This window comes from Crotalus tigris, unplaced genomic scaffold (genome assembly GCF_016545835.1).
Source record: "Crotalus tigris isolate CLP2741 ecotype Arizona unplaced genomic scaffold, ASM1654583v1 scf7180000024364.846960, whole genome shotgun sequence".
NCBI classification, from domain to species: domain Eukaryota; kingdom Metazoa; phylum Chordata; class Lepidosauria; order Squamata; family Viperidae; genus Crotalus; species Crotalus tigris.
Window position 1 is genome coordinate 520,903 of NW_024100532.1, and position 26,258 is coordinate 547,160.

Below are 26,258 nucleotides of genomic sequence, written 5' to 3' on the forward strand. Positions count from 1 at the left end.
TTGGCTGTTGTTTCCTTGTGCAGCCAAACCCTGGCTCCTAAGTACCTGATAAGTTGGTGGAAAATCAGCACTCCTGTTAACTAATAAGGGATCCATTTTCCAAGCTTCAATCATTTTCTTGGCTATCTTTGAACCTGCATGGCCAACAATCTTAGTAGCTTTGAAATTAAATGTGTGTCCTTGTTCATTGAAATGTGAGGCTACCAATGAGTGCGAGTCTCCTCGTCTGACTGCTCACTTGTGTTCTTGCAATCTAGTGGTTAGCTTCCTTCCTGTCTGTCCTAAATAGTCACAGACTGTATGGCAGAGTGAAAACCCACTGTGGTACCCAGCAAGTTAAACAACGGGAGACAAGGTACCTACATGAACAATTCAGGCAGAATGGGGACCCACAAGCATTTATTAGAAGATGACTGGGCAACACACAAAGGAGAGAAAGGAAGAAACAAGGTACAAGGCCAATTATTTGGCACACCTTACCATACATCAAAAACATTTCAGAAGCAGTAGAACCAGGGTTTTTTTGGTCATAGAACGCACAGAACGGAGTTCCGGCACCTTTTTTGGATGGAACCTTGTAGGGTAGGCAAGACGGGTTGTATGACGTGTATGAGTTCCGGCACATTTTTTTTTTAACATAAAAAGCACTGAGTAGAACACTTGCTTCTAGAGGCTACTATATGAGAACAAATCATACATTGCAAAGATCTCCTGGAGGTATGAGATACTTCTAATGTAATCTCCCAGATCTCCTGCATGGATTGCCGCTGTGACTATATAGAACAGATTCGGAGGAAGCTAATCACTGCAAGAAAACAAGTGCGTGGTCAGACGAAGAGTCCCAAACTCATTGACAGCCTCACATTGCAATGAACAATGACATACATTCAATTTTGATGCTACTAAGATTGTTGGCCATGCAGCTACAAAGATTGCCAGGTAAATGATTGAAGCCTGAGAAACTTGTCAGTCAACAGGAGTGCTGATTGACCAGCAGCTTATCACGTACTTAGGAGCCAAGGATTTGGCAGCAGAAGGAAACAAACAGCCAATCTCATGCCATCAATACACCAATCAACCAACAGGAAGACACCACATAAGTATGACTCATAGAATAGCCCAAAGCACATATTCCAGTAAAGAGAAGTTCTTTGAGGATGGGTTCCAGCATGAGCCCAAAAGCTTGGAAGAGTAAATCTCTGATCCTGGTGACCGACCCAGATTGGATCTTGCAACATCATCCTGGACATCTATATTTGCCTTCATTTATGAAAAAGGGTGTATTTGCCTCCATCTAGTGGGAATTTTGAGATTTGCAGCCCAGATACAGTACATTTATCTACCTACGTAATCAAAGGGGGAAGCCATTCGAAAGGACGTTTGTTCCTGCAGAAAAAAAGTGGTTCATTCTAAAAACCCTCTTGTCTAAAAGAAGAAAGACCCAGGAATCTTATTTATTTCTCAGCCAGCAAAAAGCATATCCAAGTGGAAGAGTTTATCCAGCTACACCATACCTGAAGTCTCAATACACTCCCCATCGGTATGGATGCCTGCCAAGGAGTGATTCACTGCCCCTGTAACAGCATTCAAATTCTGCTGGATCGTTTCCTCGTTGTTCTTCATTTCTATTTGGGAGATGACTTTATGTTCCACAATAATGCTGCCATTCCTAAGAGAACAATGAAGGAAGAACAACTCCTCAGGTGATGAACTACCCTTTATCCCTCAGTGAAGGTATGGTGAAGAGTGTAATAGGCCGACCCTTTTCCTCCATCAAACACAAAATGAACTATTATTTCTAGTCCTTTCCACTCCATTTAATCCACACAACTGTCTTAAGAAACAGCTTAGAATAAGAGTTTCAGATTGGCCCAAAGTTACCCTGGAAGCTTCATGACTGAGGGGATTTCAACCTGGACTTTAGTCCAAGTCTAACTGCTTTAACTCTCAAGGTCGTCATTGTTGGTGTTCCTCCTCGGAGGTTTCCTGGAACACATGGGGACTGAAAGTATATATCAGACATGCAAAATGCCCAGTCTTCAAATTCTCTAGCTATGCTTGCTTCCTCCCCTGCTCAGGCCCTCATCTATCCACACTGGGGGAAAAGAAATTGGAAGAGGAGATTATCACGTCGCCATAGATCTCTATCAGGACACTGCCATTCTGTGGGAGGGGGAGCCTTAGGGCTTTCTGTGATGTATCCATTTTACTTTGTTTCTCTTTTGCTTTGATGTATCTTCCTGGGAAATGGGAGAGGATGGGATGAGCCTCGGACCATCCACTTTGTCTCATCTCAGGAGAACAACTTCTTATCACTTTCTCAGCTCAGAATTCTCACATCTTTGCACCTCTGGATTGGTTCTTGATGGGCTGGGCAGTCGGGAGGGGTCTGAATAATGGAAGTTTAACCTAACTTTTGCACAGGAATTTTAGTTCCTGCCTGTCTTCTCTGCAATCACTATCTCTCAATAAAAGATCCTTTTGAAATGCTGCCTGTTTCAACAGTTCGACTTTCTTGAGAGACTAGTTGAGGTGAGACCTTATATTAGGCAGGATCTGCAAAGTGGTCCACCCAGAGAGACACCAGCCCTAACATGGGGACTGTGCACATGATATCTAACCAGACAGCGAGCACGAAGAAGCTGAGTTTGGGGGTGAGACCTCCACCAAGACTCACCCCAATGCAAACTCTGCCAGATGGATGGAGGAAACTGCCGTCCTGGAAGATCTCTTGAAACTGAGATGGTCTGTTGGCATGGGGAAGAAGGAAGACTAGAAAAGGACCAAAGGAGTCACCCTCATCCATGGCAGCCAAAAGCATGGCTGGTGGCCTGAAATGGAAGTGCTATACGATGCCAGTGAACTGGAGAAAGAATCAGACCACACCGACTGCCTCATGAAGCAGGCTATATGCTTCATGATGGAAGCATTCCAGGACCTGAAAATGCAAGAGGCCATAGCCTGCATGGAAAGAGAGGAAAGGATGCACAAGGGAGCTGTGTGCAGGAGGGAATTTCCAACCCTGGAGAGAATTGCTGGCATTGCTGAATCTGCAGAGAGGGTGACCACCACACCAGCTAGCCCTCCCAGGGTGGTGCGAACAACCCAGGACCCAGGTGGTGCGAACATCCAGAGAGCTGGTAGAGAGGAAGCCCAGCAGCAGGGGTAGAAGGCACCCCCCCCTTGGCATCAAGTTGGCATCAAGAATTGGGTTTCTTTCTCACCCATATCCTCACCTATATGCAAGAATATGGGCAAGATATCCCCACCGAGGGGGCTAAGGTCAGGTTGATCACCCTGGCCCTGGAAGGAGCCGCTGCCTGATGGATGGTGATCCTTCACAAAGCTAATTCACCAGAGCTCTGAAACTTTAACTGCTTCATGATGGCACTAAGACAGAGGTACGAGGACCCACTTGCTGACCAGAAAGTCAGAGACCGCATCAAGACCATTAGGTAGGGCCGTCGCCCAGTGACTGAATACACCAAAGAGTTCTGGGACCAAGCTTGCCACCTCAACTGGCCAGAGGACATCCTAGTGACCTGTTTTAAGGACAGACTGAACAACAACTTGTACCATGCCTGCATAGCCAGAGAGGCCCCTGCTTGCCTCCATAATTGGTGGGTCCTGGCTGAAAAAGACGAAATCAACCAGGCATGAAACCAGTACCAATTGGGCAGGGTGTGGAAACTGTCTCCACTAAGAGGAAGAGGGAGGCAACCAAGCTCCATGAACCGCCACCCTGCTCGACTGCCTGCTTCAAATGCAGAAAGGAGAATCACTGAGCAGCAGAGTGCCAGATGAAGACCCCAGCAAAGAAAGGAGACTGACTGCCAGGGGGGAAGCCAATGAAGCCATCGCAAAACACCAAGGACACCGCTCTAAAGAGTGCCAAGGTCATAGAGTTCTGCCACTCCTCTAAGCCTAAAGAGGGAACTCCAACCCCATCGGAAGGCCCTCCAACAGCAACTACAATGATGACCTCCTGGTAACTGGACCAATCGTGCCAGAAACCATAGAACTGTTAATCCCAGGCATGGAAAAGAAAGTTGTCCTAAAAGTGTTGCTAAATTTGGGGTGCACCAGATGCTTGATAAGCCCAACCCTAGTAGGAAAACTGGGGGTGCATCTGAGAATGCTAAAGAACTTGATTGCTAGACCGGTCGGTTGCAGGAGCTGTCCCAGCTAACTTCACTACTGAGCCGCTGGACCTGGCCATAGGAGGCCACTCTGAGACTTAAACTTTATAGCGGCACTAGGAATGGAATAGTCCCTTGTCTTAGGACTAGCTTGGCTCAAAAAATGGAACCAGTGGGTGGATTGGAGGAAGGGACTCCTGAAGTTCCCAAAGAGGAAACAAGCCCCATGCAATGGTGACCACAAGGCAAGGAAGGAATACTGCAGAGAAGTGGCTGCTAACTTGAAAAGTGAGTTGCTGCAGGGCATACCATGAGAATATCATGATTTAGTTGAGGTGTTTAGTGAGAGAGGTTCAGACAAACTCTTCACCAACCCATTGCCAAAACCAAAGTTGTACTCCATGACTCCAAGGGAGTTAACTGAACTGTGCAAGTTTATAGACACGAACTTGGCCCGAGGCTTCATTCAACTGACTAGATCCAAGGTGGCTGCCCCAGTTCTGTTCCAAGAGAAGAAAGACAGGTCTATTCATCTCTGTGTCAATTGCAGGGGTATGAACACAGTGTGCATGGAAAATGCATACCCACTCCCACCCATGAAACACATGCTGACCCTTTCAAAGGGCAGAATATTCTATAAACCAGGAACAGGAAGTACAGGTAGTATTGGAAACATACTACTGAATTAGAATTAAGCAGGAGGATGAATGGAAATCTGCTTTTAACTACCCCCTGGGGTGCTTCCAATTCAAAGTGCTCCCTTTTGGATTACAAGAGGTTCCTGCAGTGTTCATGCAGCTCATAAATGAAGTGATCCATAAGCACCTGTATAAAGGGGTTTTGGTGTATCTTGACGACATATTTACACTGAGACAAAAGTGGAACACATGAAATTGGTCAGAGCAGTTCTAAATAAACTCTGTGCGGCCAAACTGTACACTAAGCTTTCTAAGTGTGAATTCCACAAAGAAAAAATCAACTACTTGGGCTACCGGATCTCCCACGAGGGGGTGGAAGTGGACCTGAGCTGTGTTAGAGTGGGTGCCAGAAAGCAGTTGCACCAGAAAGCAGTTGCAAAGCTTCCTGGGCTTTGCAAAATTTTACTGGTAATTCATTCCATCCTTTATGGAAATTGCCCTCTCCATCACTAACATGTTGAAAACAAAAGGGGCAGACAAACTAAAACCTAGCCAGCTACTAAAATGGACTATGGAATGCCAAGCCACATTCAAAAAGTTAAAAAGACTTTTTTCCGTTGAACCAGTACTAAAGCATCCAGACCCTGAAAAACCTTTTGTTATTCAGGCTGATGCCAGCGATGTAGCAATGGGAGCCATACTGCTCCAGGAAAATGAGAGAGCCAACTATGGCTGTGTGCTTACATCTCAAAAGAAAACTCACAGAAACCGAGCAACATTGGTCGGTATGGGAAAAGAAGGCTTAGGCAGTTAGATGGGCCCTCCTCACCTGGCAAAATTTCCTGGAAGGGAATAAAATCCATGAATTGATCACAAAAACCTAGAGGCTTTGAAAACTCCAAAGAAATTGTCCCACAGGCAAGTATGGTGGACTCAACACTTCCAATGTTTTAACTTCATTCTCTGCTACTTGCTGGGGAGAAAGAATTTTCTAGCCAATACCTTGTCGAGGCTATCACAATCCAAAAGTTTTAAATCGGAAATGGTTAAGCCCTTTCCGGCAGCATGGCAATTAGTGGCTCGAGTAACCATAAGAGTGCAACCAAAGAGGCAGTCACCCATAGATAACCCTACTATCCTAGCCTCCAAAAAAGCCCTAGAGAAAGATAAGTGGTTCCTCAACCACAAGAACACTTGCTCAATGCAGGAAGGGCTAGCCTTGGTAGGAGGGAAATTGTATGTCCCAGCCAGTCAGAGACTAAAGACTATGCAAATGTGCCATCATTTGAAACTGGTTGGACATTTCAGGTTTGTAAAAACCCTGCACTTCTTAAAGAGACAGTTTTGGTGGCCATCCCTCAAGAAAGAAATTGAAAGCTATGTATTTAGCTGCCTCACATGCAGCCAAAAGGAGGCAAGGGAAAATGCCTGGTATCCTGCAACCAGTGGCGGAGCCTTCAGCACCCTGGAGAAAGATTTCTATGGATTTTATTATAGAACTGCCAGAAAGCGCAGAAACATGGTCATTTGGGTGGTGACTGACCTGTTTTCAAAACAAGTCCACTTTATCCTGTGCCAGAAAATCCCCCCAGCTAAAACTCTGGCAAAACTGTTCTTTCATCATATATATTGCTTGTATGAGGCCCTGTGTCACATAATTTCTGATAGAGGGGTCCAATTCACTTCCAAATTCTGTAGGGCCATTTTCAACCTTTTGGGGACGGATCAAGGCCTGAGTTCTAGTCACCATCCACAAATGAATTATGGGACAGAATGAATGAACTTAGTTCTAGAACAATACCTAAGATGTTTTATTAACTACCAACAAGATAATTGGACTGACCTCCTGCCATTTGCTGAGGTGATCTATAACAATGCTGTACACACCAGCACTGGTTTTACCCCTTTCCAAGTCACCACAGGACAAGATTTCAATCCAATGCCTGAGCTGCCAACTAATGAACCCACCATTCCCTCATTAAAGGAGAGGATTAATCAGTTAAAGAATACCTGGCCAGTAGTTCGCAAAGTGTTAGATGAAGCCAGAGTAGCCTACAAGGCACAGCAGATAAGAAAAGAGTCCAAACCATTCCATATTGGGGACTGAGTGTTCCTGTCTACTCAATTCCTGCAATCCCTACAACCCTCTAAGAAGTTGGCCCCAAAGTTTGTGAGGCCTTTCCCCATCAAACACATTATAAACCCTGTGAAAGTTGAATTGGAGTTACCAAAAATGTTAAGATAAGTCCACCCTGTGGTTCTATTGCACCCTTCTAAACCTGTGATAACTTCGCCTTTATGGTCAGTGTGCCCCCCCCCTCATGCCACAGCCCATCATGATAGAAGACAAACAACACTTTGAAATTAAAGAATCCTTGACTCCCGTGGAAGTCCATGGAACAACACAATACCTCATAGCATGGAAGGATCTCCCCACAGCTCAAAATAAATGGGTTCACAAGAAACACATTAGAGCCCCTAGACTACTCAAGCACTTCTAAGCTCTTTACCCAGATAAACCTAACTAACCATATCACTCTTTTCTCTCCCCTTTATTGTTTTTTATTTCCACCAGGTGGATTTCTCCTTCTTTTAGGAGCTGTAACATAGATCCCTATCAGGGCTTTCCATGATGTATCCATTTTACTTTGTTTCTCTTTTGCTTTGATGTACCTTTCTGGGAAATGGGAGGGGGAGGGATGAGCCTGGGGCCATCTGCTTTGTCTCATCTCCAGAGAACCAAGGTCATGGTGCCTGAGAACAACTTATCATCTTCTCAGCTCAGAATTCTCACAACAGCTGCACCCCTCTGGATTGGCTCCTAATGGACTGGGCAGTTGGGAGGGATCTCAACAATAGGAGTTGCACGGGAATTTTAGATTTTCCCTGTCTTCTCTGAAAATCACTATTTCTCAATAAAATATCCTTTTGAAATGCTGCCTGTTTCAAAAGTTCACCTTTCTTGAGAAATAGCTGAGGTTTTACAGAGATACTCAAACCAAAAAAGAAGATCCACAATGAGAGAAAAGTTTTATTCATATTCAAGCGAGGCTGGCCTGAATGAATGAGAGAAATCCACTTGATGGCTTATCATCCCAAAGCCTAAATTAGTCTTTTTTTAGGCACCCACCTCATTCGTAAGATCTCCACACCATGGTATCCAGGGACAGCACCATAAATATCTTTCATCTATAATGTAGAAAAAGTAGAAAAAAAAGTCTTCATAAACAAAGAAACCTAGGCCAGGGAAGAGACTTTAATTAGAAGCAAACCACCTAAAGCATTGAATACGCGGTCTGTGCTATGCCTTCCCTAATTCTCCAGCTGCAGAAAGCTGAGAGTCCAAGAAGAGAGTTTCTGGCGGGGAAGAAGACACAATGTTGGAATGAATTAGGGGTGCTGGCCTTGGTTAAAGAAGAGTGTATGATAACATTACATTGAAATGGTTTCTGAGTGACATTGATCAGATGTAGTCTGTTTCCTTGAGCCTGTAAATCTTACCTGCTTTTTAAACTGAGCCTGAATTTCCTGAGAATATTTAGAGTTTAAGTCTTCCAGAGATTTCTTGTACTCTTTGTTAGTAATCCTCACCTGAGCTTCTATTGTAATGGTCACAGATACTAAAAGAGAGGGAAAGAGATATTCATATGAACCTCAATAAGTTATTTCCCTGCAAAGGAATTCTGAAATGTGACAGGCAAGAGGTTCCCATTCTCCAATATGGCTCGAAATGCCTAAATCTAGAGATCTCTATCAGGTCTGAAAGCTCATTTTTTTATTTACTGATAAATTTTTAATTCAGATTAGTGCTGAAAGTGATCTTGGAGGTCTTCTAATTCAGGGCTTTTCAACCAGTAGTACGGGTACCACCTGTGGTACATTGGCACCTGGCAGGTGGTATGCGACCATCCTAGAAAAGTGGTAGTGGGGGAGGGGAATGAGCTGAACCAGTGGCAGCACCGCACAAGCCTGAGTGAGAGATGGCTGGAGCTGCAGGGCTGTCAGGGCTCAGCAGAAGCACCAGGATCAGCACCAGGCTCCAGCTGGAGCTCGGCGCTGATCCTGGCGCTTCTGCTGAGCCTAGAAGAAGCGCCGATCAGCTGGAATGTTGCAGCATCTCCAGGGTCTTGTGATTTACATTCAGATGCTTGGCGATTCATATTTACGATGGTCACAGTGTCCCAGGGTCATGTGACGTAACCAAAACCTGCTGCAACTACCCAGCAGATGGGGGGAATAAAAACAAAACACCCCCAACCCACCCCCGTTGCCAATCTTCAACAGAAATACTCACAACAATGAAAACCTCGGGCAGGAGGAAGAGTGAGGCCAGGCGGGCAGACAGGTGTCTTTCTCGACTGTGGCTTGAGGGGCACTTTTTTCAATGCCATTGTAACTTCAAACAGTCACTAAGTGAACTGTTGTAAGTCGAGGACTACCTGTACTTTATCACTTTTTTCCTTTTCTTTTTTGGTCATCAAGTTTTTGACACCTTCCTAGGCAACTGGTGAAACTCAGACATTGCCATATCCTAAAAGTGGTACAATGGGTGAAAAGGTTGAAAAGCCCTGTTCTAATTCAACTCCTGCTCAACAAGCAGGAGATCCTATACCATTTCAGACAAGTGGCTGTGCAATCTCTTCTTAAAAACCTCCAATAATGAAACATCCACTACTTCTGAAGGCAATGTATTCCACTGTTCCACTGGTTAATTGTTCTCATTGTTAGGATGTTTCTCCTTATTTCCAGGCTGCTTCTCTCCTTAATTAGTTTCCATCCTGTTTCTTGTCCTTCCCTTTGGTGCTTTGGAAAATAAGTTGATTCCCTCTTTTTTGTGGCAGCCCCTCAAATACTGGAATACTGCTATCATGTCACCCCTATTCCTTCTTTTCTCTAGACTAGCCAGACCCAATTTCTGCAATCATTCTTCATATGTTTTCATCTCCAGGCCTTTAATCACATTAGTTGCTCTTCTCTGCACTTTTTCCAAAGTCTCTTTGGAAATGTGGTGACCAATGTGGTAGCCAAAACTGGATGCAGTGTTCCAGGTGTAGTTTTATAAAGCGGTATTTTGATTCTCTGCCTCTGTTTATACAACCAAGGATTGAATTATCTTTTTTAGCTGCTGTCACACACTGCTGGCTCCTATTTAAGTGATCGTGCACTAGCACTCCAAGGTCCAGCTCACGGTTAGTGTTTTGAGCCAGGTTTTGCCTATTCTGTACTTGTACCTTTCATTTTTCTACCTAAGTGTAAAACCTTGCTTTTTTAAATTTATTAAATTTCATGCTGTTGGATAGGGCCCATTATACAAGTCTGACAAGATCCTTTTTGATCCTGAGCTTGTCTTCTGGGGTGTTGGCTATTCCTGCCAGTTTATTGTCATCTGCAAATTTGATGAGTTCTTCTTCTATTCCTTCATCTAAGTCATTTAGGAAGATACTGAAGAATACTGGGCCTAAGACGGAACTTTTTTTTTTGAAACACATTTTATTGGTTTTTTAAATCTTAGAAAAAGGTGCTCAGGACACACCATGGTGTTTGGGTAATGAAACATTCAACAATAGAACCATATATAAATAACTCAACTCAATACATTCATTGTCCCCTCTCTATTTCCCTCCAATAGCATAATACATTTAAAATATTCCATTTCTAATTTAAATTTCTATAATTGCTAAACCTGTTTTAAAACTTTATAAATTTACAATTACCATAATCAAATTTAATTTTAAATCAAAGGTATCAATTCAGGTATCCCTTCCAACTATATTCTAATTCTTAATCTCTTATATCCCTCATTTTATCACAAGTCTCATTTATTTCTTCTTCCACTACACAATACATATCCTAATTAAGATAAAATATTAATCTATCCTATATATATATATAATCCATCAATCGATCACTCTTTAAAATAACAAAATAGTGTTAAGCCTTAATTCATTTCAATTCATTAAACAAAATTCAAATTTCATCCAATTAATTATCATGCCTTATCACATCTATATTATCATACAGAAACATCATCTTACTAATTTAAAACAATTAATTATTGAAACAATCCAAATTTAAAAAGTCAGCATTTTTCCATTCCAATACATAATTTTCATAAAAATAAACCTATTATTCCAAAAAGTACATTCTTAATCTATTTAAAACATCTGTTCTAATAATCAACCTCCTATTTTTTTCTTACTTCTAATTCTGAATCTTAATCCTTAAAACTGTCCATAAATCAACATTGCTTTAAATCCATTACACAATTTTAAATTTCTCTTTTCAGTCTTATTCTGGCTTTTTTTCTGTGCCAAGTAAGTTTCCATAACCAAGCTTCCCTTTCAGCCAATAAATCTCTCTTTATTGCTTGTAGTGCCCTTTGAAATGATAGGAATCCCATCCTCTGCATTAGGCATCTATTTCTCTCATCCTTAAAGCTTTGTTGCTTTAAAGTTTCTAGTCTCAATCTTTGATTCTTCTGATCCTCAAAGCTGTAGATGGAATATTAATAAGATAAAATAACTTCCTCTTTTATCTCAGTTGTTTCCTCTTCTAGTATGTTTTGATTTATAGAATAGTCAGATGTAGTCTGGAGATCAGTTTGAAGATTTGAAGTACGACTTCTGGATCTTAATTCTGTAGTAAACCTTCATTGTAGCACATATTTCTACAGTGGCCTCATAAATCTTTTCCAATGTAAGTTGGCAGTTTAATTGTAAATGAGCTTTCTCCTTTTTGAAAATAATTAAAGAGAGTCTCTTTTTTCTTCTTGTGGAGGCTGTGTTTAATAAAAGTTAAACAGTATCCACCCCCACAATTCTCATAACTGCATCAGCTTATCTTTTCTCTTCAAAATTAATTTAAAGGTCCATCTATTCCATCTCCAAAGAATAACCATAAGTTGCAATATTAGATTTTCGCCACTAGATGTCCTCAGTAAGTTGAAAAAAAACTTTTCTAGACACCATTTTTCCCTTTTTCTTTCTTTTGAAATATAATGTGAAAAAAGAAATAATCTTCCAGCATAAAATGATAATACAGCTCTTAGAAAAAAAATTTTTTTTCTGTACCCCAAAGCATATGAAAATAAAGTACAGTCTTTAAAATTTTATTCTATTCTTTTGTTCAACGCCTTTCTTCCCAAACATGTAAAAGCTGCTTTTTCAAGCCAGGGAAATAATTCCAACAAGGCTCTTACAGGCAAAAAAAAAAAAAAAAAAAAAAGCAAGATAAAATGAAGAGAGGAGCAGGAAAAAACAAAGTCTCACCCGGATTGACCACGCTGGTTCTTACAGCTTAGATGTTCTTTGACTTGCGGTTTGAAGCGGCAAGGTGATCGGCCATTTTACTGGCCGATCTTCTCTGTCAGCCCTCAGAGATAGCTCGGACATCTGGAGGAGCCACCACTACTCCACAGCCGAGCAAAGCCTCCTTGACAGAAGTCGCACCCTCCAGAGCGACTTTCGACCCGCATAAGGGTCTACCGGCAGAGGGAAGCTAGCCGATGAGGAGATAAGTCTCTTTGTGCGGCTAGAGGCACCGCGATCTGGAACCGGAAGTCAAGACAGAAATTTCTTGTACCTCTCTGCTTCCTTCCTTCCATGTAAATGTATTACCATTAAGGATTACTCATTGAGTACATTTGTCAGCCAGTTACAAATCCATCTGTTGGCGATGCTGTCTATCCCACATTTTTCTAGCTTACCAAGAAGTAGGTTGCAATCTACTTTGTTGAATATCTTACTGAAATCTACATATACTATGTGGTAGTAGCAAATATCTGTAGCTCAGGTGTAGGCTGAGGGTAAAGGTTCATTCTCTGAATTTGTGTGTTGGTTTATGAATGTTTCATTACCAGGCTATGTAACATCTTCAGTGGAATATGGGGATGTCAGTGTTGGTGTGCTGCTTATAAAGGCTTCATGTTGTGAGTAGATTTTGTGATGGGGAGGTCACGTCAGGTGAGGATCACATCATATCAGGGTCTTGTGATGGGTCAGGTGTGGGTTGTGTCAAGTGTAAGTCTTGTGATGAGTCTTGTGATGGGCCAGGTCTGAATCACATCAGGTGAGGATCTTGTATATTAAGTATACTTTGAATATACTATAAGTATACTATGCCAACAGCATTTCATTGGTCTACTAATTTAGTCACTTTGTCAAAGAATGAAATAACATTGTTTTGGCATGATCTGTTTTAAACAAACCTGTGCTGGCTTCTAGTTATACTTTTATTTGTTTCTAGTTGTTTGCAGCTCTGTTATTTTATTATAATAGGAAATAGCATCCAAATCCCATCTCCATGAGTCTTCTTAGATGAAGAAACTTTATTCAGCACAAAATAGGCATATCTTCTCAGCTATTTATGAGGCTTCTGTACCCATATGGGGAAAAATATTATCCCCAAATTAATTGTTTTAGCTTGGAGCTGGCAAACCTACAGGCCTCTGTGAACCATCCTTCCCAGATAGGCAGAACTGGGAATAGAGAGCTATCTATTTTCCTACATGTTCCCAATTTACATGCATTATAAAGGAGTTTCTATTAAGCCATATTTTCCAAACCTGGTTTTTCCAAATGCAATATCTTTATTCTAGTAGGATAATCTAAAAAAACATGTGGAAGGCAAGCAATTTGAAAAAGCTGTCCTAGGCTGTCAGCAGGGAAAAAGCAATCAAGTTCTCCCTGACTGTACTTACATTCATTGATTGGAATTTCATCTATGCGGAACTCACACTTGGGTCCATAGAATAAATCCTCATTACAGAGGCATTTGGTTCCATCATAGGTTCCACCGTTGTGGCATAGCTCTGGAACAATATAAAGAAGTAAAATTTTATCACAGTGTGTGTATCTAGCAGATAAATGAGGGAGCAGCTTATAGGCATTCATGTGACACCACATTGTTTCTAAACTCTTTCAGCCTCTAACTTGACATTAACTGACAGGAAGGATGTGCAGGCTGATCATTTTTTCAAGCAATGAAGTGGAAAATAAAGTCAATGCAATTAAGAAAGTTTTAATTTTTTAAAAAAAAGTTCTTGCCTTTTTTTTCATTAGAAAAACATTCTCTCCGGCATTTTTCAATGTTTATTGATATTCTGAATCAGTATTGACATTCCTTCCTTAATACACTAACACTACAATGCAGTCACTCATATAAGCACAAAGATCTTAATCTATAGTTGTCTACAGAGGAGCATTGGAGAGGGAGTTCTGCATAACAGGCTTCCCTCAAGCCCAAATTTGGCAAGACCAGGCAATTCTTCCATGAATATAAAATAATCTGCACAAACCCATTAATGATAGGTGCTCTCTTACTCTAGAACTCTAGAACTTGGCACAAAGCAGCCATGTCCCAAAGGAGGTGTCAATCCTCCCAACCTCCCAGAACAGAGGGGAGCTTCCTGTGGCCTTTAAGCTGCGACTGAAATATCACTCTCAGCTACCCTAGCCAGGATCACCAGTCAGTAAGAGGTGATAGAGCAGTCACTATATAGGGAAATCCACAAATATGGAGGAAGAATCACCTCATATGATTAGGCAATGGTCACAGGGACACTTACAAGAGAGAATGTCAGAGGTGTGATTTTGGATAAAAATATGGTGAAAAGTGGCTAATCCAATTCATACTCAATTTACCCTAAACTGTATCATTTCTAAAAAAAAAAACTAGAAGATTCAACTTATGCTCCAGACCAAAGGTCACCAAACAAAGAGATCAAATGAAAACTGATACTCACCACTTGTGGTAGTTTTGATAGTACTCTTGGCAGTAGTAGTTTTGGTAGTGGAAGCGCTGCTAGTACTCTTGGCAGTAGTAGTTTTGGTAGTGGAAGCGCTGCTAGTACTCTCAGCAATGGTAATTTTGGTAGTGAAAGGGCTGCTGGTTTCTGCTGACGGGCTTGGTATTTCCTGGGAGGGTGTCACTGATGTGGTGACATTGCTGAAGGGGATACTGATATATGATGAAGAAGTGTAAGATTGCACAGAGAGGGTCCCGGACAAAGATGTGCTTACAGTGACATCATTCCCTGTGGGATTGGGCATAGTTGGTGAGACCTGTGCTTCTGCTGAGGGAGTACTCCCTGTGGGATTTGTACTTGGTGGAGGACTGTCTGTTCTTTCTGAAGGAGCACTGGGTGAAGCTGTGCGTCTACTAGCCTCCATCCCTGTGGTGCTGAGAGTTGTTGAGGGAGTATGTGTTTCACCCAAGGGAGCACTTGTGGAAACAATGCTTGTAGTGGCATCACTTGTTCTTGTGCTGGGCTCAGCTGAGGGCCCATGTGAGGAGGCAGAGTTATCAGTTGCAGTGGAGTGAGAAGTGAAGAAAGATGCCTTTGTGGTGACATTGCTGAAGGTGCTGCTGGTATGGGACAAAGAAGTGTAAGATTCCCCGGAGACAGTCCCAGTCAAAGCTGTGCTTACAGCAACAACATTCCCTGTGGGGCTGGCCATAGTTGGTGAGACCTGTGCTTCTTCTGAGGGAGTACTTGCGGATGCAGGTTTTGAAGTGACCTCAGTTCTTGTGCCAGTTTCATTTTCTGGTGTCGTGCCACTTGATGTAGGGGTATATGCTTCCCCTGAGAGTGAGGTCAATGCAGTTTGATGGCTGACATCAGTTAAAGTGCTGCTGGCTTCTGTGGAGGGGCTTGTTGTTTCCTTGGAGAGTGTCTTTGTTGGAGCTGGAGTTGCAGTGACATGGGTTCCGGGGGCACTACCATTTTCCGTGGGACTTTGAGTTTGATTTGCAGGAGAGTCTGTGGGATCCATGACTGTACTTCCCTTGTTGTCTGTATGGCCTGTATTGGCAATGCTTCTCTGTGTTTCACCTGGAGAAGAAGTCATGAAAACGGTGGTTTTATTGACATCTGTAATGGTAGGGCTACTATAGATTGGGAAGCCTGGGGTTTCCACCGTTAAAGGACTTGGGGAAGGTGTGCCAGAATTAACATGATTCGTGATGGCAGTGGAGGCTTTTGCAGAAGTGTGTATTTCACCCGACACAGCCCTTGTGGATGGTATGCTCGTCACATCGCTCGCTGAGGCACTTGGAGATGCTGAGGGATTGAGATCTGTATCTGAACTGGATGTTTCTTTCCTGGCAGATGTTGTACTCATGCTGCTGGTGACAAAGTCATTTAAGGTTCTAGGGGAGGAGGTATGAATTTCAGGTGAAAGGGAAGTAGTTAAAGCTATGTCGATGGTGACATCTCTCCCGGTGCTGTCAAGTGTGATCAGGGAGGTGTGTGTTTCTCCTGAGGGAGTGTTTCCGGATATGGTTGTGGTAGCCACATGAGCTAGCGTGGGACTCATATGGGTTGAGTGGTTGTACACCATTGTGGGACTGTGTGTCTCAACTAAGGTGGTCCAAATGGTAGCCAAGGTGGTACCGACATCACTCCCTGTGGGATTTGTACCTGGTGGAGGGATGTCTGTTCTTTCTGAAGGAGCACTGGGTGAAGCTGTGCCTCTACTAGCTTCCATCCCTGTGGTGCTGAGAGTTGTTGAGGGAGTGTGTGTTTCACCCAAGGGAGCACTTGTGGAAACAATGCTTGTAGTGGCATCACTTGTTCTTGTGCTGGAGTCAGCTGAGGGCCCGTGTGAGGAGGCAGAGGTATCAGTTGCAGCGGAGTGAGAAGTGAAGAAAGATGCCTTTGTGGTGACATTGCTGAAGGTACTGCTGGTATGGGACAAAGAAGTGTAAGATTCCCCGGAGACAGTCCCAGTCAAAGCTGTGCTTACAGCAACAACATTTCCTGTGGGGCTGGGCATAGTTGGTGAGACCTGTGCTTCTTCTGAGGAAGTACTTGCGGATGCAGGTTTTGAAGTGACCTCAGTTCTTGTGCCAGTTTCAATTTCTGGTGTCGTGCCACTTGATGTAGGGGTATATGCTTCCCCTGAGAGTGAGGTCAATGCAGTTTGATGGCTGACATCAGTTAAAGTGCTACTGGCTTCTGTGGAGGGGCTTGTTGTTTCCTTGGAGACTGTCTTTGTTGGAGCTGGAGTTGCAGTGACATGGGTTCCGGGGGTGCTACCATTTTCTGTGGGACTTCGAGTTTGATTTGCAGGAGAGTCTGTGGGATCCATGACTGTACTTCCCTTGTTGTCTGTGTGGCCTGTATTGGCAATGCTTCTCTGTGTTTCACCTGGAGAAGAAGTCATGAAAACGGTGCTTTTATTGACATCTGTAATGGTAGGGCTACTATAGATTGGGAAGCCTGGGGTTTCCACCGTTAAAGGACTTGGGGAAGGTGTGCCAGAATTAACATGATTCGTGATGGCAGTGGGGGCTTTTGCAGAAGTGTGTATTTCACCCGACACAGCCCTTGTGGATGGTATGCTCGTCACATCGCTCGCTGAGGCACTTGGAGATGCTGAGGGACTGAGATCTGTATCTGAACTGGATGTTTCTTGCCTGGCAGATGTTGTACTCATGCTGCTGGTGACAAAGTCATTTAAGGTTCTAGGGGAGGAGGTATGAATTTCAGGTGAAAGGGAAGTAGTTAAAGCTATGTCAATGGTGACATCTCTCCCGGTGCTGTCAAGTGTGATCAGGGAGGTGTGTGTTTCCCCTGAGGGAATGTTTCCGGATGTGGTTGTGGTAGCCACATGAGCTGGTGTGGGACTCATATGGGTTGAGTGGTTGTACACCATTGTGGGACTGTGTGTCTCAACTAAGGTGGTCCAAATGGTAGCCAAGGTGGTACCGACATCACTCCCTGTGGGATTTGTACCTGGTGGAGGGATGTCTGTTCTTTCTGAAGGAGCACTGGGTGAAGCTGTGCCTCTACTAGCTTCCATCCCTGTGGTGCTGAGAGTTGTTGAGGGAGTGTGTGTTTCACCCAAGGGAGCACTTGTGGAAACAATGCTTGTAGTGGCATCACTTGTTCTTGTGCTGGAGTCAGCTGAGGGCCCGTGTGAGGAGGCAGAGGTATCAGTTGCAGCGGAGTGAGAAGTGAAGAAAGATGCCTTTGTGGTGACATTGCTGAAGGTACTGCTGGTATGGGACAAAGAAGTGTAAGATTCCCCGGAGACAGTCCCAGTCAAAGCTGTGCTTACAGCAACAACATTTCCTGTGGGGCTGGGCATAGTTGGTGAGACCTGTGCTTCTTCTGAGGAAGTACTTGCGGATGCAGGTTTTGAAGTGACCTCAGTTCTTGTGCCAGTTTCAATTTCTGGTGTCGTGCCACTTGATGTAGGGGTATATGCTTCCCCTGAGAGTGAGGTCAATGCAGTTTGATGGCTGACATCAGTTAAAGTGCTACTGGCTTCTGTGGAGGGGCTTGTTGTTTCCTTGGAGACTGTCTTTGTTGGAGCTGGAGTTGCAGTGACATGGGTTCCGGGGGTGCTACCATTTTCTGTGGGACTTCGAGTTTGATTTGCAGGAGAGTCTGTGGGATCCATGACTGTACTTCCCTTGTTGTCTGTGTGGCCTGTATTGGCAATGCTTCTCTGTGTTTCACCTGGAGAAGAAGTCATGAAAACGGTGCTTTTATTGACATCTGTAATGGTAGGGCTACTATAGATTGGGAAGCCTGGGGTTTCCACCGTTAAAGGACTTGGGGAAGGTGTGCCAGAATTAACATGATTCGTGATGGCAGTGGGGGCTTTTGCAGAAGTGTGTATTTCACCCGACACAGCCCTTGTGGATGGTATGCTCATCACATCGCTCGCTGAGGCACTTGGAGATGCTGAGGGACTGAGATCTGTATCTGAACTGGATGTTTCTTGCCTGGCAGATGTTGTACTCATGCTGCTGGTGACAAAGTCATTTAAGGTTCTAGGGGAGGAGGTATGAATTTCAGGTGAAAGGGAAGTAGTTAAAGCTATGTCGATGGTGATATCTCTCCCGGTGCTGTCAAGTGTGATCAGGGAGGTGTGTGTTTCCCCTGAGGGAGTGTTTCCAGATGTGGTTGTGGTAGCCACATGAGCTGGCGTGGGACTCATATGGGTTGAGTGGTTGTGCACCATTGTGGGACTGTGTGTCTCAACTAAGGTGGTCCAAATGGTAGCCAAGGTGGTACCGACATCACTCCCTGTGGGATTTTTACCTGGTGGAGGGCTGTCTGTTCTTTCTGAAGGAGCACTGGGTGAAGCTGTGCCTCTACCAGCCTCCATCCCTGTGGTGCTGAGAGTTGTTGAGGGAGTGTGTGTTTCACCCAAGGGAGCACTTGTGGAAACAATGCTTGTAGTGGCATCACTTGTTCTTGTGCTGGGCTCAGCTGAGGGCCCGTGTGAGGAGGCAGAGGTATCAGTTGCAGCAGAGTGAGAAGTGAAGAAAGATGCCTTTGTGGTGACATTGCTGAAGGTGCTGCTGGTATGGGACAAAGAAGTGTAAGATTCCCCGGAGACAGTCCCAGTCAAAGCTGTGCTTACAGCAACAACATTTCCTGTGGGGCTGGGCATAGTTGGTGAGACCTGTGCTTCTTCTGAGAAAGTACTTGTTGATGCGGGTTTTGAAGTGACCTCAGTTGTCATTTCAGAGGCATTTTCTCTCAGCTGTTTAGGGTCAAGGATATCTTTCTGAGTTCTTTCATCTTCTGATTGTACCACTTCCCACTGAATATGCAGCACCTTTTTAGACTCATTATATTTAAGTCTATTTCTAGCATCACTGCTGAAGCCACCTAAAAAGAAAGATGGAAAACAATAAAGTAAGATTTTAGTGTGATACGTAATCAAGGGAATGATATTGACTGCCATAGATATTTTATATTCAAAGTTTTATTTTTCTGTCCCAGATGAAAATGTGTGACTGGAGCTATGGAAAAGTGGCTTTCCTCACCTTCATTTCACTCCAAAGAATGTTTCAAAGGAACGTTGCTTAGGATTATAGCTATAAAAAAAGCAGCATTGCACTTTTCTTTGACCATTTCCCACCTCTTTCAATCTCTGAATACAATATATCTTATTTGAAGTAGCTGTTTCATTGTTCCTATTTATAGGGCCGGGGCTAGGAGACAATGAAACAGGGAGTCTTTTTATACATATATCTCATTTACTATAGATAAAATTAAGGGGATTCCTTTATGGAATTGTCATTATTTTTTATTTTATTTCTAGTCCTGTCTTCCTCTTGGAGCAACCCATAATAAAACAATAGTAAATAATAAAAACAATCATAATTAATTAAGCCAAGAGTATCTAAAAGTAATAAATTGAAAGATTAAGTCAGAATTCATTTAAGAAAGAAAGTAAGAGATAGCTAAATCCTAGAACAGCTTGCTCCTAAAGATGTCCTTTATTGTGTCTAGAACAGGAGTGTCAAACTCAATTTCATTGAGAGCTGCATCAGCATTGTGGTTGTCCTCGGGGGGTTGGGTGGGTATGGCCAGGGTGGGCATGGCCTACTGGGTGGGCATGGCTGGAGTGAGTGTGGCCTATTGGGTGGGTGTGGCCAGCTCTACATCGTTCGCGTCAAGGGTGCCTATGGGGGCCTGGGCAGGAGTGGGACAGATCTGAGGGTCTCTGGCAGAAGGGGGTGGGACCAGGGCAAGTGCCAAGGCATGGTGCACTGGAGGAGCCTCACTGTTCCTCTCAGGCCATGTGGGAGGATCTGGATGGTGGTGCGGGCTGCCCAGAGCCCTGGGCAGCAGAGATCAAATGCCCAGCCTGCTCTAGAGCACCTGCAGCACCAAGCCCAGCTCCACGTTCCCAAGGGGGCACCCAGCTGCACTTAACTCCTTCTCAAGGCTGCTGCTGCTGTGCTTGCTCTCCTTAGCTAGGTCGCTCATGATGGGTATGAGGGCAAAGTCAGAGGGAGGCCCATTCCTTCTCCATGGGAGAAGACCTGGCTTTGTATCCAAAGCTTCTTTAGCAATAGGATGGGAGACCCCCAGGATAGGCAGGAGGAGGGGGCAAGGGGATGGTAAAAGGGCAGCAGGGCAGGACTAAGGCAGGACTCCCCTCAGACTCTCCCTCTCCTTCTTTTCTTCTTTCCTTCCTTCTTTCCTTCCTAAGAACAGAGTGGTGGGAAAATATTTGAGATGAGGGAGAAAAACAGGCAAGAAACACAGCTGGGGAGGTGTGACCCTTCGTGAGGAATAAAGAAATGCACCATTGCCTGGAAGTGGCCAGCAAATGGCCCTCACCTACTTCACATATTTGGCTTGGTGGGCTCTGGAGGAGGGGATGCCATGAACAGCATGAGAGTCAACATTACCTGTGCCATGCCGCCCAGCCCCAGCCTGCCCGGTCTCGGCAGGCAGCGGGGTGCTTTCCTCACAGCACCAAGAGGTTGATCCGGGAGGTGCAAAGCTCGCTAGCATTGCACCTTGCTCCCTGATGAAACTGGGCAGGCTGGGGGCTAGGCAGCATTGCACTTCTCATCAGATTCGTGCCACCCAGCTCAGCTTTTGGCGCTGTGAGGAGAGCGCTGCACTGCCTGCCAAAACCAGGCAGGCTAGGAATTGGGCGGCCTCGTGTGCTTTTTTCTGGATTTGCGCCACCCAGCTCAGCCTCTCAGCGCTGTGAGGAGAGTGCCCCGCTGCCTGCTGAAACCGGGCAGGCTGGGGACTGCACAGCATTGCGCTTCTTCTTGGATTTGCACTGCCCAGCTCAGCCTCTTGGCGCTATGAGGAGAGTGCCCCACTGCCTGCCAAAACCCTTCCCACAGAGCCCATCAAGCCGGATATGTGAAGTAGGCAAGGGCCATTTGCTGGTGATGATGCATTTCTTCATTCCTCACAAAGAGTGACACCTCCCCAGCATGCACCCAGGGGATGGGGCCGATGTAGCAGGGGCTGGTGCCTCGCTGTTTCCAGATGGCCTTGTGGAGCTTTGACTGAATGCGTTTCAGCACAAAATTGTACATTGGCTCCTGGCTTGTCTGGGCCAGGGCCAAGGTAGCGGGGGGCGTTCCCTCACTGTTTCTAGGATGGCTTCACGGGCCACATGAAACCACTTCGCAGGCCACATCCGGCCCCCGGGCCTTGTGTTTGACATGTCTTGTCTAAGAAATCTTGAGATCTTATGTACTTCTCTACAGAGAGATATCTGTAGTTGGGACACTGCCACTAAGTGGTCTCCTCATTGGAATCTGAACTGATGAGAAGGCAGCAATCTATGCTGTCATTTAGCTATTTTACTTATTCATCAGGTAGCTGCAATATGCACTGTCACAGCTTCCAGGAGGTCTTTGAAGTATGTACACAGAATACTGGATTTTCCTTTTGTAATATTTTTTCCAAATAGCAATTGACATTTCATCTAATTTGGCATTCCCATGTCCTAGATTGAAATTAGGATTACTTCTGTCAGTTTTGCCTTCTGTCAGTTTAATTTACTAATTTTTTCAAGTGAGTGTAACTTATAATTGCTGAAATGGAAATCCAAAATAGGTGTAAAATTAGGACTAGAATCAGTAATGGACTAAATGAAAGAATATAAACTCATGCCTTAAATTGAGTAAGTTAATATTTACTTCTGTATGAAGTTACTTTTTCATCACCTTTGAATCTGTGAATGGCTTTTTTCTTCTTCTTCCCTGTCTATAACAAACTTTAGACTGCTAGGATGAAGTCACCTTCTTGGCTTTGTCATTGGCCAAAAATAAGTCATTGTCGGTACAGGTTTCTTGTAATAGCTGACATACCAGCCAGTGGGCTGGGCTCTGCATCTCTCTACATTCCATAGCATGTTTGTTATGTATTGAGGTTAAGTTGCTTGGAAACTGTTGGAAACGGTCAGACGGCTGCACCTGTTTAAGCTCCAGACTGACTGTCTACATGTTAATTAGCTTGTCTTTAAGTGGGAAAGAATGCTTCAATTCTATTGGCTGCTGCCTAGTGGTGAGCTGTATAAATACTGGTTAAGCAGCAGTTAGGGCTGCTTCTATTGTGAACTGAATAAAGAGTTGTTGTTTGCACCATTTGCATTGTCAATGCCTCACCGAACTAGAAACATAACAGTGGTGATGAAGGTGGGATGTGCTGCAAAAAATAAAGAGCCAGAAGTCACTAGGGATAAGACCAGGCCTCAGCGCCCTGGAAGGAACTACATTCCCCTCTCTGCCTGCCAGCAAGCAACGCTGGAGGCCAATGCCCTAAGGGACCCATCCCCAGGCCCAAAAACAGAGCCTTAGCAGCACAAGGCATTGCAAGGTCAGAGACAGCTCACCATGGGCAAGCTCAGAAAATTGTCAGAGTTTGATGTGTCACATCCCAAGAGGTAGAGCTCTTACATGTCACGAGTTGAGAACTACCTGAGAGGTAACCAAATTAGCGAAGATGGCTTAAAGGCCACAAGGCTGCTGTGCGTGTACGGCCAGGTGACGTTCGATATCACCGAAAACCTGGTCACACCAGCCACACTTGAATCGGTCACCTACGCTGAGCTCAAGAAAATGCTCAAAGATCATTTCGAACTGAAGCTCTCAGTCATTGCCTGGAGACACACTTTCGAACAAAGGGAGCAACAACCAGGCGAATCTTCTGCCGAGTTCATAGCTGCTCTATGACAGGTGTCCTGGCTCTGCAATTTCCAAGACCTCGAAGAGAGACTGAGAGACCGTTTATTTTGTGGGTTGAGGAACAGGGATCTTCAGCAGAAGTTGTTCGCAAAAGAGACTTTATCATTCCAAGACGCCCTAAAGGAAACCATGGCCAAAGAAGCCACTGGGGGAGCCGTAAAAGCTTTACAGCCCTCCAAGAACACTCCTAGTCCAGAAACCATCCACCATGAGGATGTGGAGAGAGACGAGGTCCCTGACATGGACCACGAAATCGATCTGCAGAAATCACCAGCAAGAGTTCATCGGCCTCTTGACAAGGAAGTTCCCTTCACTCGATGTATGGGCTATGGAGGCCGACATAGACGCTCAAAGTGCAGATTCCACATAGCAATGTGCCGGGCATGTGGAAAGCAAGGCCACATCACCGCCATCTGTAAAGATTGCCAGAGGGACATTCCACAAGAAGAATTTCCCAGAAAAGGTACCAAGGCCCCAGGGCAACACAGTTGGCTTTTGTGCCAGCAGGAGTGTGTTTAGAACAGATGTTGATCGCGGCAGCTTCTTCTGTGGCTCCAGCTAACTACTTAGGGCAGACGGAGCAAAGGTTGTCCTGCAAGATGGCGATTCCTTAGCTGCACCAGCCAAAAGTCACAGGTACATCTATGCATAAAGACCCACCACATATGATCCGGGTGAGACCTCTCCTTCTCCTCTCTTCACCCTATTTTATTTTTTACCTGTAAAAGCTTTCTTGGAATTAATTCCCTGCCTTGCAAGAGCGGCATTTGTATGCGTGGGAAGAAAGGCGTTTGAACAAAAGGACAGATCAAGTAATTTTAATGACTATATTTTATTTGCATTTACTTTGGGGTACAGAAAAAAAGAAAAAAAATTAGAGCTTCACTATCACCTTATATGGAAGAATATCTCTTTCTCCACCTTTTCTTTTAAAAGAGAGAGAAAGGGGGGAAAATGGTGTCTGGGAAAGATTTTGTAACCTACTGAGGACATCTTGTGGCAAAAAGTTAATATTGCAATTGTCTGTTTTTCCTTGGAGATGAGGTGGTTTGACCTTCAAACTTCTTGATGAGAAAAGATAAGCTGATCCAGCTGTGGGAAATTGTGGGGGTGGATATTTTTTATATATAGCCTCCACTAAAAGATAAAAGGGACTCTCTTCAATTACTACTAAAATGGAAAAACCTTACCTACAATAAACTGTAAACTTATATTGGAAAAAATTCACGAAGCCACTGAAGAAGTATGTGCTAAAATCAAAGAGATTAGTACAGAAATTAGAGCCAGAAGCCTTGCTCCAAATTCTCCAAACTTCAAACTGATCTCCAGACCTCATCTGACTATGCTATAAATCAAAACATACTAGAAGAAGAATTAATTGAGATTAAAGAGGAATCTATTTTAACTTACAAGCATTCCATCTATATTCTCGAGGATCAGAAGAACCAAAGATTGAAACTGGATCTTTTGAAGCAACGAGGGTTTAACGACAAAAGAGCCAGATGCCCAATACAGAGGACTGGGTGTTTTCTATTGACTCAAATGATATTACAAGAAATAAAGGGATATCTACTTGCTGAGATGGAAGCCTTGTTATGGAAACCGGCCTGGCACAAAAAGAAAGCCAGAATAAGGCTGAAAAGAGAAATTTAAAACTATATGTAATGGATTAAAAGGCACTGTAGAAATATGGATTGATTTAAGGTTTAAGATTTAGAGTGTAATGGATTAAAAGACACTGTAGAAATATGGATTGATTTAAGGTTTAAGATTTAAAGTTAGAAGCGAGAGTAAAATTTGTGACTACCAGTATATGTTAAATAGATTAAGAATGTAATTTTTGAAAATAATAGGTTTATTTGTATGGAAACTATTTTGTAATGGAATGAATGAAAATGGAAGAGGTTTTATAGTGACTTGGATTGATTTAACAATTAATTGAGTATGCTAAATTAGTAAGATGATGCTGTGTGTAATAATATGGGTGTTTTTAGACATAATAATTATTGGGATAAGATTTGAATTTTGCCTAACGGATTGAAATGATTTAAGGTTTGATATTACTTTGTTTTGTTAGGGATAGACTAATTGATAGATTGTATAAGTATAAGCTAGAATTATATTTTATTTTAATTAGGACAAATATTGAGTAGTGGATGAAGAAACAAGAGAGATGTGTGATAAAATTAAGTTTAGGAGACTAAGAACTAGAATACATTTGGAAGTGATAATATGTTTATTTAAGGCTTAAGTGGATTGTGATAATTGTAAATTTATGAAGTTTAAAAACAGGATTAGGATTTATAGAAATTTAATGTAGAAATGGATTGTTTTAAATGGATTGTTATATTGTTTGAGGGAAATAGAGAGGGAATATTTAATGTATTTACTTGGGTTATTTTATTTTTTTGGTTTTGTTGTTGGATGTTTGATTTCCCCAGCACCACGGTGCGTCTTGAGCACTTCGTTGTAAGAGTTAAAAAAAACTAATAAAACTTGTTCCAAGAAAAAAAAGAACAGGTGCCCATCGCCCCATGAGACTCAAAGTCAAGCTTCATGGAGTCCCATACAACATGGAATTAGACAAGGGGTCAGCTCTATCTATAATTCCCCAAGGAACTTTTAACCACCTTTGCATTTGCAGCGGCAAACGAGTCAAACTCAAGCCATCAAATCTCCTGTTAACTGATTTCCAAAACTCCCGCATAGCGGTTAGAGGAGAAGCCACACTCAAAGTGCAGTTCAAAAGATTTGAGGGTCCACTGGATATTGTAGTAGTCGAGGGCCACTGCACAAGCCTCATCGGGGTAGATTGGTTTGATGCATTGAGCATCCAAGCATACACAGAACGCAAGCAGAGGACCTGTCGTTAGTTTGCCAAGAGTTTGCTGATGTGTTTAGCCATGACTTAGGGAAGTACAAGGGTCCTCCAATTACCCTCCACCTCAATCCTACCGCAACCCCAGTGAAGATCAAGCCTCGTAGAGTGCCTTTTGCCCTCAAACCCAAA

General features: G+C 43.6%; 1 protein-coding gene across 3 annotated transcripts in view; it reads right to left on the minus strand.

Annotated features, from left to right (window-relative positions):
- The window catches only part of LOC120301014 (mucin-2-like), a 65,723-nt gene that overhangs the window by 12,660 nt on the left and 26,805 nt on the right, over nucleotides 1-26,258 (minus strand). For all 3 annotated transcript variants that reach the window (XM_039327657.1, XM_039327658.1, XM_039327660.1), the window contains 5 exons: nucleotides 14,520-19,406; nucleotides 13,476-13,586; nucleotides 8,279-8,397; nucleotides 7,908-7,966; nucleotides 1,515-1,669 (listed from right to left, as the gene is read on the minus strand). In XM_039327657.1, coding sequence (XP_039183591.1) covers nucleotides 1,515-1,669; nucleotides 7,908-7,966; nucleotides 8,279-8,397; nucleotides 13,476-13,586; nucleotides 14,520-19,406 — 5,331 coding nt within the window. The remainder of the gene's footprint in view (nucleotides 1-1,514; nucleotides 1,670-7,907; nucleotides 7,967-8,278; nucleotides 8,398-13,475; nucleotides 13,587-14,519; nucleotides 19,407-26,258) is intronic.